The 13466-nt window shown below is 46.2% G+C and overlaps 1 protein-coding gene across 2 annotated transcripts in view; it reads left to right on the top strand.

The window, feature by feature from the left end:
- The window catches only part of LOC137538903 (structural maintenance of chromosomes protein 2-like), an 85642-nt gene that overhangs the window by 15906 nt on the left and 56270 nt on the right, over nucleotides 1–13466 (top strand). For both annotated transcript variants that reach the window (XM_068261325.1, XM_068261326.1), the window contains exon 6: nucleotides 2647–2757. In XM_068261325.1, coding sequence (XP_068117426.1) covers nucleotides 2647–2757 — 111 coding nt within the window. The remainder of the gene's footprint in view (nucleotides 1–2646; nucleotides 2758–13466) is intronic.

The following is a 13466-nucleotide window of genomic DNA, read 5'->3' on the forward strand; positions in this document are numbered from 1 at the left end:
GCTCGGGATAACCGGCAAGGAGGGTAAAGGAACACGATCGATTAAAGAGTAACTGTTACGCATAAAAACCAAAATCAGTTCTCTAGTTTTGTCTGCAATTCTGATAAAAAGGATTCTAAAAAGGCAATGCCTAACTTCAAAACTAATCTTACTTTTTATTTTTTTTTATTTTATATTACTGATGAATCCTCATGTCCCCAGATCTAAGGTATGCAGCAATTAGCTGCAAAAAAAAGAAGTTGCGGGGGGGGGGGGGGGGGGAGTTCTTCTTTACTTTTTTCGACCCAGACACAGCTAGTTCAGCCTAATTGGCTGCTGCTTGTGTCACTCACTCCTATCCCTCTCTCATTGGCCACCTCAGGTTTGCCACTGTCCGCCCCCTTTCCGCACTCCAGCCCGACAGGCACCTTTGCGGCTTTATTCAGTGGGCACCTCCGCATCCATGGGGACCCCCGGCCCTGCTACCATTTCCAAAGGAATTCCCCCTGCATTTACTCTCAACCCTGTAGCATTGGCGCTCGCCCCACAGCATTATAGAGCTTAGCGGGGAAGAATATATGTAGCGCACACAAATTCGCCTCAACAAGGTTCCAGGCGATGGAGCTGCATCTATTCTTCCCTGCTAAGCACTGTTATGCTGCGAGACGAGATGGATGCTGCAGGGTTGAGAGTAAATGCAGGGGGAATCGCTATTGATATGGTAGCAGGGATGGTGGGTTCTCATGGATGCCGGGGGTGCCACTGACGTAGCGCTGGCTATTGCTGTGGGGAGGAGGGGTGGGGGTAAGGGAGGAAATTACCTCAGCATTGGCTTCGCTGGAGGGACTAAAGATGACCCCTGCCAGGGAACAGGATTTTCAGCATTTCCTTTTTTTTGTTTCATAGAATTCACTGAAATCAAATTGTGGACAGTACAATACATCTGTCATGTAAGTAGAGCTGGTATTTATCTACTTATGTGTTTTTTTTTGTTTTGTTTTGTTCTTTTTTTATATCCTGGCATAGTATGGCTGACAGCTCCTTTTTTTTTTTTTTTAACATGTTTTTTTGTGTGTGTGCAGAGAGCTGTCAGAGACGGGCAGAGCTTTTTCTCACAAAGAGCAGAGGAAATGTCTTATGTGCAACATAAACATTTGTCATGTGTGTGTGTGTGTGTGTGTGTGTGTGTGTGTGTGTGTGTGTGTGTGTGTGTGTGTGTGTGTGTGTGTGTGTGTGTGTGTGTGTGTGTGTGTGTGAAACCTGATAGGCTTTTGTTTTAATGTAACTCTTCTTCAATATTACACTGTTCTTAGCATGTCAGACTGCAGAGATTCATGTATGCAAATGAGACATTCTAAACGTAGCTAAAATCTACACACAATGAATTACAGCTTTTGCCTCTGATATATAACATGAAAAGTAGGAAAAATGTTTACACAGCTCCTTAGACATTATTTGTGTATTGTCAGTTTAGAACACTTGGGCATTGATAGTGTTCCTTCAAGATTAGAGGTAGATGGAGGGGGAGGGTTCTGTGTGAGAATAGGGTTAGGTTAAAGAAAATCTGTAACGAAAAAACCTCCCCTGGGGGGTACTCACCTTGGGTGGGGGAAGCCTCCGGATCCCATTGAGGCTTCCCCCGTCCTCCTCGGTCCCACGGCAGCGGTGAAAATCCTCCCGGAGCAGCAGCGATGTACATATTTAGCTCCTTGGCTCCAGCGCAGGCGCAGTATCCGCTCTCTGCACGGAAATAGGCGGAAATAGCCGATCTCCTGCACAAGTCGCCTACGTAGTAGAGCGGACCCGACGGAGATCAGCTATTTTCGCCTATCTCTGTGGGAAGAGCCGTAACAGCGCCCCCGCTGGAGCCAGAAAAAGTAAATATTGCACAGCACGACAAATTGTCACCTGTGCTTTCTGGGGGCTGCAGCGAGACCGCCGTGGGACACAGGAGGATGGGGGAATCGTCGATAGGGTCCAGAGCCTTCCCCCTACTGAGGTGAGTACCCCCCCAGGGGAATTTTTTTCAGTACAGGTTTTTTTTTTAAGTTGCAGTAAAATATTGGTATAATTTACAGATATTTCATGATTTTAATTCCCAATTTAAAAATGTAGAATATCAGTAAATATACCGATATTGTACTTGCCGAAATTGGGTGCCCACATTTCCTGGTGGTTCTTTTTCTTGTACGCATTCCAGGGAGCCAGTTACTATTGCCACCAGCTAGCCCAATCCACAGTAGAGGATATCTCAAGAATGAGACATAAGAGTCAGATCAAAGATGGGTATAATCTTGAACAAGAGTGGAATATAAAGGTAGCTTTTATTTGCAATATAAAATAAAAAAAAAAATCTAGTGCTTAGGTTTACTTTACGGTCCCTTGCACAGAGGCAAAACTGTTCACCTTTCCTGATATGTCCTGAAAAATACATTTGTGTATATATTTTATTATTCCTACAATAGGGTACTGTGTTGTGCTCAAAATTGCAGAGACCTTCTCTATATTCACTGAAATGAGCCCCTATAAAATATAGATTTTATTTGTCATAGATGTAAACACAGGCTGTGTAACAAAAGCGTTAATTCCAGTAGGATACAACTGTTGCAGTAGCGGTGCTTAGCAAATAAGTTGTTAGGAAATATAACAGCCTTTCATTTTGAACAGATTCTTGCAATGATAGAAGAAGCAGCTGGAACCAGGATGTATGAATGCAAGAAAATCTCTGCTCAAAAAACCATTGAGAAGAAAGAGGCAAAGCTCAAAGAAATACATACAGTAAGCATTTTATTTTTATGTATTTGACAGATTTCTAAGTTAAAGTGTAGCTTAAAGGAATTGTCAGACAAAAAAAAAAAAGTTTCACTTACCTGGGGCTTCTACCAGCCCCATGCAGCCATCCGGTGCCCTCGTAGTCACTCACTGCTGCTCCGGTCCCCCTCCGCCAGCTAGTTTTGTTTTTGCCAACCTCTGGGTCGGCGGGCCGCATAGCGTCCAGTTTTACGCATTCCCTTTGGTGCAGGAACATTAACACATACGTTTTTACGCGTTACTGTTTCAATACGTAATTTTTTACGTGTAGAACCAGTAACGCGTAAAACGTATATGTTAATGTTCCTGAACCAGCGGGAATGCGTAAAAATGGACGCAGTGCGGGCCGCCCACTAAACTAGCTGGCAGTGGGGGACTGGAGCAGCAGTGAGTGACTGAGGGCACAGGATGGCTGCAGGGGGCTGGTAAAAGCCCCACATAAGTGAAACTAATTTTTTATTTTTTTTTGCCTGACAATTCTTTTAAGGGTAGCTAGCATACTGTGACAATCCAGCCCCGCGATCCCGTCGAGATCTGCTCCCGTTAGCGTACGCAGGAAGTACGGGCGCAGACGGACAACGAGATCGGTTGCTGGATCGTCAGAGGTAAAAGAAAGAAAAGGCGACAGAGCGTGCCAATCCCGTCTAATCTGCTCCCGTTAGCATCCGCAGGAAGTACGGTGAACAGACTGACAATAAAGATTGGTCGCGCAGCTGCCGACAATATGTAATGGGACAAACATCCACCAATCCCGTATTACTAGGCCACTGTTGCCATGCAGGTCTCATGCACTAGAGACTGCCGGAGGCAAATTCACTGTGTGCGTAGTAAACGGTTAAGATCGGTTGGAGGTGCCCATACATGTACAATTCTGATTGTATATACAATCTGTAAACTAAAAATATCGATTTCGCGCTGGAAACCGGGTAAGTACACTGCCACCACTGTCTGATTGGATGAATGGAGCAGACAGTCTCCAACTAGGGCGAAGAGACCCCAACGCTATCATAACACGGTAGCCAGCCCAATCACGTTCAACACGCTCAAGTCACCGTTCAGGGAATAGTCACTTCCGACGGCTTAAAGACTGTGAGCAATGTGACGTTAAAGAAAGGTTACTGGGTCCCTATATGATGCAATCTGGAATTGTATTTACAATCGAGAAACGAAAGTTATCGATTTCACACAAGAAATCTGGTACTAGCTAATCCTAAAAGGAAGAAACGGTTATTTACAACCTAGCTAGCAAATCAACAAGTTATAAGCAAGTAATAAAACAATGCGGTAGTATGACTGACTCTTCAGAGGGCAGATTCGTTATAGCAGCAATCAGATGACCAGAAAAGGCACACAACTGAACGATAAAATCGTTAGTTTATTTCTAAACTACATACACACAGCTTATTTTAGAACAGATTGAGTTGACAGAGAGAAGAGAGGAAAAGGGAACAGAATGTCAGATTATATACAGTTCAAATACCGTTATTGGTAGTCCATGCGGCAATCGCAAGTCTTTGGCGAAAGTCCCAAAATGGCGGTTGCCATGCGGCCAACAGGCCTTTGTTAGAAAGTTCAAAGATGGAGGTTTTGGCCCGTGTCCTTGCGGGCTGCCAGGATGTTACTAGGCATCAGATTGAAGGTAAAGGACGCTGGACTTTTGGGTCATGTCAGTTTTGTTCCTCACTGTAGGGGGGGGGGGGGAGTTATGACACGTACAAGTCCAGCCTTGTGCAATTTGAATAAGGCAGTGCCCCCTTAGGCAGGGAGAAGTTTGGGCCAATTCATATTTTGCCCACTCTCGGCATGCCCGTGGGTAATATCAGGAACCCGAATAAATATTCATAATCAGCACAAGTGGGTGAATCTGCTAATACCAAACACGAGGAGTCTGGATCGCTAATAGCACCGTCCCCCACTTTCACCTTACTGGCACTGGTTCCGAAAGATCCAGAGGGCTGAAAATCTCTCAGGACCAGTGTCGTGTGGAATCTAATAAACTCCGTGAATTTGAGGGAACTGCGATCTTGGGAACACCAGAAATATTACCAAACTGTGCCTATTTATTAAATATAGGTTCTTCAGTTTGTTGAATCCTTGGGTGCCGCCAGATGGCGTGATAAGGATCATTCCTGTCTCCTTTCAACTCAGGCCACAAGGCAGCTATGTGTCGGACTCCTGCTGGGGTCGGGGCTGATCAGGCTGGAGAAAACTACAATTTATGAGCTTCTGTCAACTGATATCTACCCTTCACCTGATGGATGAGGTCATAAACACCTCAGGGGGTCCCCTGTGCTGGCAGAGAGTCTTTTCACAGGAGGCTAATTAACTGACCATGAAAAGATTTCTCCCGCCCTTTGGCGAAGGGGAAAAAAAGTGTATTTAAACCAGAAACTGTCAGTTTGGTTGGTTTGCGAAGAACTGGCGTTCGTAACTCCATGGCGCATTCGATATGTCATATCGACGGCGTCACATCTCCCCCCTTTACAAGATTGGGGAAGGAGCGGTTAGCAGGACCTTGACTGAAGCAATACCAACTTGCTACTTGGGCTCAGTACAGCGGGGAAGCCTGGGTTCCACATGACCTTGGGGGTTGCCCTTTTTGTGTTGGTCAGTGGTTTAGCCAGGAGGCTACAGGGCTTCGCAAACGTCCTGTAGTATCCCGCTGTTCCCAGAGAGGCCTGTACCTCTGTCATGACAATCTGATCTGTGTCTGGTTCAACGGTCAGATTGTCAGCTGACAGCTGTCCTAGTACCAGGGACGAGTGATCGCAGTGTTGCTCCCAAGTCGTGGGGAACACAGGGATGTCATCCGGGTACGTGACTGTACAACCGTGCTTGCTCTTCCACAGGTCGTTCCACGCCTGGAGAAAGGTGGCTTGGGCATTCATCATGCCAAAAGACATCCGCATCGAGGTGTTTAAGTCCAAGGGCAGGGTGAATGTGGATTCCAGGCGTGCCTTGGGCACGGTTGGAATCTGCCAGTATCCGTAGCTCCGATCTATGATCGTTAGGTAGTTGGCGGATGCCAGCCAATCCAACAGATCACCGAGGGGAGTCATGGGATACGCAACGGTTATTGGGATGTCGTCCGGCATCCTATAGGCCTCACAGAACATGGTGGTCTGTGAGCTAGAGGATTTGCGGAGGACAGACATCTGTAACATCTCCTCATACTTCATCTTCACCTTTGCTTGCACCTCCGGAGAGGCGCTGTAGGGGATCTGCCATAAGGGCTTGTGAGTCCCCGGGTCCCTTCTGTGAACTGCTGTATCCTGCCCAGGGTTGCTGCGAAGATTTCGCTGTGGGGGCGCAGTGCGCTTCAGCGAGGCCTTCGGGGAGTACGAGAGGTGGGGGGTGACTTTCACATCATCCGCCAATTCTCGTGTGGGAGCTATCAAGCCTGGCAGGGGACCTGTGTCTTCCTGTTCTAATTGGCCGTGCTCTCCCAGAACTAACTGCGTTCTATCTGACTGGGCTTCTAACAGATCCACATGGACCGTGCTTTCACCTGGGGTGTCAGTTACATGGGGGAATGGGTTCACTGGAGTAGTTACCATTCTCCCTGTACACCTGTAGTGGAGCTTCCACTGCTGGCGGCTTAGCGGTCTGGCCACTAAGCGCACGCAGGTTGGAGTCGCTCTGTAGTATCCTCACGGATGTGGGACTACAAGTCTCAGCCAGCTGCCTAGTGCGATCTGAGGTCAGCTGCTGAAAATCAAACTCTCTGGGGTCAGAGCTGACAGGAATGCCTGCAGGCTCTGAGCTCAGGTTACCAACAGTACTGTATGTGTCTGTCTGCACAGGCCCACCACAGTAAACATCACCTCTTGGGTTAATCAAAATCATGTCAATATTGACATTGGTCTGGTGGTCAGAGATATCAGGGGAAGTCGAGACTTCTCCAGATAGTTCTGAGTCCAGACTGCCGGTGACACTGAAGGCATCACCCAGCGTACTCTCACAAACATGCACAACATTATCAAAAGCATTTGCATAACATGACATGTCATTTTTAGCATGAGTGTCACCCGCCTGAAAGTCAGAATTGTCAGAGGGAATCCCTGCTGTCAGCTCTGAGTTCATGCGGCTGGCCATAGGGCATGTAATGGCCAAAGAATGTACAGCGTTCCTATCACAATTATCACTGACACATGCAATTTCATTAGTAATAACAGGTGCAGAAAGAGATAAAAGACAGTCAGTTGCTGGTACATGTAAATCTGAGGGTACCTCCCGCCCAGCGGCGTTAGGTACAGTAGCATTAGCAGGTAAGGGTTTGACATCTCCCTGTTTTCCCAAAGGCTTGTACAGTACCTGGTGGTCAGGGAGTCCTGCTGGGAACTCCTGCATATCAGTAGGAAATTCCGAAGGGCACATAAGCGTGCCTAGATCAGTGCCAAGCACAGGAGGAGAGGGAAACTCAGCAACAGCCCACTCTGGAAAACCCACCCCCCATCCGGCCTTCTCGGGACCTGGGATAACAGGGTTGTGGTGGTTGGGCCTGACTTCAGTCAGGGTGAGGCGCTTTTGTGGGAGAATATCTTCCTCTGTGGGAAGGTCGGAACAGACCAAGGAAACATCTGCTTCTGGAGCACTGGAGCAAAAGATGATCTGGTCGTCCACTGGAGCACTGTGAAGATTTCCGGAACCGTAGAGCATCTCTGACACGCTGACAGGCTGTGCAGAGGGTGATGCAGGTGATGGATCAGGGTTGCTAGCCATCTTCGGGCTAGGGACAGTCGTTCTTTTCCTCTTGGGACAGAAGAACTGTATGTGGCCAGTCAAGCCACAAAGATTACACGTGCGAATGGCAGGTGTGTCAGACTGGGATGCAGCAATAGCAGCAGCTGCAGGTCTCGGTGGCGCAACGCTCACCGGACCAGGAGGAGCAAATGCAGTAGGCTTACCTCCTTCCAAGTCTTGGGACAGTGTTCTGTGACTGCCCAGCACCAGAGTTCTCTGGCTGTCAGGTACAGGAACCTGATGGTACGCCCTCTCAGAGGTGCGCACAGGAAAGTCTCGTTCCGTGCCCTCTTCCATGGCAGGAAGTTTTGCTGTGGGGGTCACGGGTAGAGGTTCGCATCTCTCCACCGAAACACATAGTGAAGAGTGCTGATTTGATTGGGTTAGCTGGGCAAACTCCAATTCACGCTGGAGCCGTAGCTCTTCGATCTGGAGATCCCACTGGCGCAGACACTCTCGGTGCTCCTGGTATCTGCGCAGTTCCTCGCCGGTCAGGTTTGCCAACTCCAATTCCCGCTGGAGTCGTCGCTCCTTGGCCTGGAGATCAAACTGGCGCAGCCACTCTTGGTGCTCTGCTTCACGCTGGAGCTCCTCCGCCTCATGCTGGAGCATCTCTGCCTCATGCTGGCGCTGACATTCTCGGAACTCCTGGTACAAGCGCAGATCCTCGCCGGTCAGGTTTGCCAACCACTCCGGGGTTATCAGGACTGCAGGGAATAGAGGCATTAAGCAAGGTGGCGACAAGGATTCCATCTCTGGGGTTATGCCACCAGCTCAGCCTTGCTTGTGCTGCAAGCAGCAATGCCGTGCGATTCGCAGAGGGCATGCAAGTTAGGAACTGACCAATTCTGGTGAAACTGAACTGAATCAGACATTCAGAAGAGAAGAGTACAAGAAAGAGTAGGATATAGCAAAGAAACAGTTAGGAAAGGTAGATCAATGTGTACCGTTTTGTGCCCAGAACTTCGGTTCTGCAAGACAGGATACTTAGTGACCACTGTCTTATTATTCTGGTTGCAAAGACTGAGTTTGTCAGATCTTTGCGCTCTGATTTCCCAAAAGCTGGCTATGCCTGGTTTTGGGGTGTGCTATCACCACCACTGCCCACCAATGTGACAATCCAGCCCCGCGATCCCGTCGAGATCTGCTCCCGTTAGCGTACGCAGGAAGTACGGGCGCAGACGGACAACGAGACCGGTTGCTGGATCGTCAGAGGGAAGAAAGAAAAAGCGACAGAGCGTGCCAATCCCGTCTAATCTGCTCCCGTTAGCATACGCAGGAAGTACGGTGAACAGACTCACAATAAAGGCTGCGCATCCCTGACCCAATACTGTACAATTGAATGGTTAATCGCTGTGGCGCACACCGCCCCCCCTGGACTAAAATGTACGCCCGCATCCAAACAATGCAATACTGGTCTATGGAGAAATTTTAGCTTCCATCATAGTTTTGCATGCAAAAATATAGATATACTGGACATCTGCACCAACGTTGAGGTAAATCTCCAGAGCAGATGTCCTAACACTAAAATGACCTAAGTTAAAAGCAAATGTCTTTACCCTGGCAGCTGCTATGCTAAAATGTGTAACTTACATTCAAAACAGACAGCAGGAAACAAAGCAAGCGCTCACCAATATGGGCCGCATCTGAATGACTCACCACCTCATATGCACCGCTTAAATAGCTCAAATACACACTCAGCAATCAGACAGATGCAAAACATATGCAAAACTAAACTAAATACTTACCATGCAAAACAGGATAGCACAATGGGTGCTGCTAGCCTGGTAGTTACAGAACTGTGGATAAAAAATAGGTAAAAGGCTGCGCATCCCTGACCCAATACTGTACAATTGAATGGTTAATCGCTGTGGCGCACACCGCCCCCCCTGGACTAAAATGTACGCCCGCATCCAAACAATGCAATACTGGTCTATGGAGAAATTTTAGCTTCCATCATAGTTTTGCATGCAAAAATATAGATATACTGGACATCTGCACCAACGTTGAGGTAAATCTCCAGAGCAGATGTCCTAACACTAAAATGACCTAAGTTAAAAGCAAATGTCTTTACCCTGGCAGCTGCTATGCTAAAATGTGTAACTTACATTCAAAACAGACAGCAGGAAACAAAGCAAGCGCTCACCAATATGGGCCGCATCTGAATGACTCACCACCTCATATGCACCGCTTAAATAGCTCAAATACACACTCAGCAATCAGACAGATGCAAAACATATGCAAAACTAAACTAAATACTTACCATGCAAAACAGGATAGCACAATGGGTGCTGCTAGCCTGGTAGTTACAGAACTGTGGATAAAAAATAGGTAAAAGGCTGCGCATCCCTGACCCAATACTGTACAATTGAATGGTTAATCGCTGTGGCGCACACCGCCCCCCCTGGACTAAAATGTACGCCCGCATCCAAACAATGCAATACTGGTCTATGGAGAAATTTTAGCTTCCATCATAGTTTTGCATGCAAAAATATAGATATACTGGACATCTGCACCAACGTTGAGGTAAATCTCCAGAGCAGATGTCCTAACACTAAAATGACCTAAGTTAAAAGCAAATGTCTTTACCCTGGCAGCTGCTATGCTAAAATGTGTAACTTACATTCAAAACAGACAGCAGGAAACAAAGCAAGCGCTCACCAATATGGGCCGCATCTGAATGACTCACCACCTCATATGCACCGCTTAAATAGCTCAAATACACACTCAGCAATCAGACAGATGCAAAACATATGCAAAACTAAACTAAATACTTACCATGCAAAACAGGATAGCACAATGGGTGCTGCTAGCCTGGTAGTTACAGAACTGTGGATAAAAAATAGGTAAAAGGCTGCGCATCCCTGACCCAATACTGTACAATTGAATGGTTAATCGCTGTGGCGCACACCGCCCCCCCTGGACTAAAATGTACGCCCGCATCCAAACAATGCAATACTGGTCTATGGAGAAATTTTAGCTTCCATCATAGTTTTGCATGCAAAAGTATAGATATACTGGACATCTGCACCAACGTTGAGGTAAATCTCCAGAGCAGATGTCCTAACACTAAAATGACCTAAGTTAAAAGCAAATGTCTTTACCCTGGCAGCTGCTATGCTAAAATGTGTAACTTACATTCAAAACAGACAGCAGGAAACAAAGCAAGCGCTCACCAATATGGGCCGCATCTGAATGACTCACCACCTCATATGCACCGCTTAAATAGCTCAAATACACACTCAGCAATCAGACAGATGCAAAACATATGCAAAACTAAACTAAATACTTACCATGCAAAACAGGATAGCACAATGGGTGCTGCTAGCCTGGTAGTTACAGAACTGTGGATAAAAAATGCGTATGTTTTGCATCTGTCTGATTGCTGAGTGTGTATTTGAGCTATTTAAGCGGTGCATATGAGGTGGTGAGTCATTCAGATGCGGCCCATATTGGTGAGCGCTTGCTTTGTTTCCTGCTGTCTGTTTTGAATGTAAGTTACACATTTTAGCATAGCAGCTGCCAGGGTAAAGACATTTGCTTTTAACTTAGGTCATTTTAGTGTTAGGACATCTGCTCTGGAGATTTACCTCAACGTTGGTGCAGATGTCCAGTATATCTATATTTTTGCATGCAAAACTATGATGGAAGCTAAAATTTCTCCATAGACCAGTATTGCATTGTTTGGATGCGGGCGTACATTTTAGTCCAGGGGGGGCGGTGTGCGCCACAGCGATTAACCATTCAATTGTACAGTATTGGGTCAGGGATGCGCAGCCTTTTACCTATTTTTTATCCACAGTTCTGTAACTACCAGGCTAGCAGCACCCATTGTGCTATCCTGTTTTGCATGGTAAGTATTTAGTTTAGTTTTGCATATGTTTTGCATCTGTCTGATTGCTGAGTGTGTATTTGAGCTATTTAAGCGGTGCATATGAGGTGGTGAGTCATTCAGATGCGGCCCATATTGGTGAGCGCTTGCTTTGTTTCCTGCTGTCTGTTTTGAATGTAAGTTACACATTTTAGCATAGCAGCTGCCAGGGTAAAGACATTTGCTTTTAACTTAGGTCATTTTAGTGTTAGGACATCTGCTCTGGAGATTTACCTCAACGTTGGTGCAGATGTCCAGTATATCTATATTTTTGCATGCAAAACTATGATGGAAGCTAAAATTTCTCCATAGACCAGTATTGCATTGTTTGGATGCGGGCGTACATTTTAGTCCAGGGGGGGGCGGTGTGCGCCACAGCGATTAACCATTCAATTGTACAGTATTGGGTCAGGGATGCGCAGCCTTTTACCTATTTTTTATCCACAGTTCTGTAACTACCAGGCTAGCAGCACCCATTGTGCTATCCTGTTTTGCATGGTAAGTATTTAGTTTAGTTTTGCATATGTTTTGCATCTGTCTGATTGCTGAGTGTGTATTTGAGCTATTTAAGCGGTGCATATGAGGTGGTGAGTCATTCAGATGCGGCCCATATTGGTGAGCGCTTGCTTTGTTTCCTGCTGTCTGTTTTGAATGTAAGTTACACATTTTAGCATAGCAGCTGCCAGGGTAAAGACATTTGCTTTTAACTTAGGTCATTTTAGTGTTAGGACATCTGCTCTGGAGATTTACCTCAACGTTGGTGCAGATGTCCAGTATATCTATATTTTTGCATGCAAAACTATGATGGAAGCTAACATTTCTCCATAGACCAGTATTGCATTGTTTGGATGCGGGCGTACATTTTAGTCCAGGGGGGGCGGTGTGCGCCACAGCGATTAACCATTCAATTGTACAGTATTGGGTCAGGGATGCGCAGCCTTTTACCTATTTTTTATCCACAGTTCTGTAACTACCAGGCTAGCAGCACCCATTGTGCTATCCTGTTTTGCATGGTAAGTATTTAGTTTAGTTTTGCATATGTTTTGCATCTGTCTGATTGCTGAGTGTGTATTTGAGCTATTTAAGCGGTGCATATGAGGTGGTGAGTCATTCAGATGCGGCCCATATTGGTGAGCGCTTGCTTTGTTTCCTGCTGTCTGTTTTGAATGTAAGTTACACATTTTAGCATAGCAGCTGCCAGGGTAAAGACATTTGCTTTTAACTTAGGTCATTTTAGTGTTAGGACATCTGCTCTGGAGATTTACCTCAACGTTGGTGCAGATGTCCAGTATATCTATATTTTTGCATGCAAAACTATGATGGAAGCTAAAATTTCTCCATAGACCAGTATTGCATTGTTTGGATGCGGGCGTACATTTTAGTCCAGGGGGGGCGGTGTGCGCCACAGCGATTAACCATTCAATTGTACAGTATTGGGTCAGGGATGCGCAGCCTTTTACCTATTTTTTATCCACAGTTCTGTAACTACCAGGCTAGCAGCACCCATTGTGCTATCCTGTTTTTTGCATGGTAAGTATTTAGTTTAGTTTTGCATATGTTTTGCATCTGTCTGATTGCTGAGTGTGTATTTGAGCTATTTAAGCGGTGCATATGAGGTGGTGAGTCATTCAGATGCGGCCCATATTGGTGAGCGCTTGCTTTGTTTCCTGCTGTCTGTTTTGAATGTAAGTTACACATTTTAGCATAGCAGCTGCCAGGGTAAAGACATTTGCTTTTAACTTAGGTCATTTTAGTGTTAGGACATCTGCTCTGGAGATTTACCTCAACGTTGGTGCAGATGTCCAGTATATCTATATTTTTGCATGCAAAACTATGATGGAAGCTAAAATTTCTCCATAGACCAGTATTGCATTGTTTGGATGCGGGCGTACATTTTAGTCCAGGGGGGGCGGTGTGCGCCACAGCGATTAACCATTCAATTGTACAGTATTGGGTCAGGGATGCGCAGCCTTTTACCTATTTTTTATCCACAGTTCTGTAACTACCAGGCTAGCAGCACCCATTGTGCTATCCTGTTTTGCATGGTAAGTATTTAGTTTAG

This window comes from Hyperolius riggenbachi, chromosome 11 (assembly GCF_040937935.1).
Source record: "Hyperolius riggenbachi isolate aHypRig1 chromosome 11, aHypRig1.pri, whole genome shotgun sequence".
In the NCBI taxonomy this organism is placed as follows: domain Eukaryota; kingdom Metazoa; phylum Chordata; class Amphibia; order Anura; family Hyperoliidae; genus Hyperolius; species Hyperolius riggenbachi.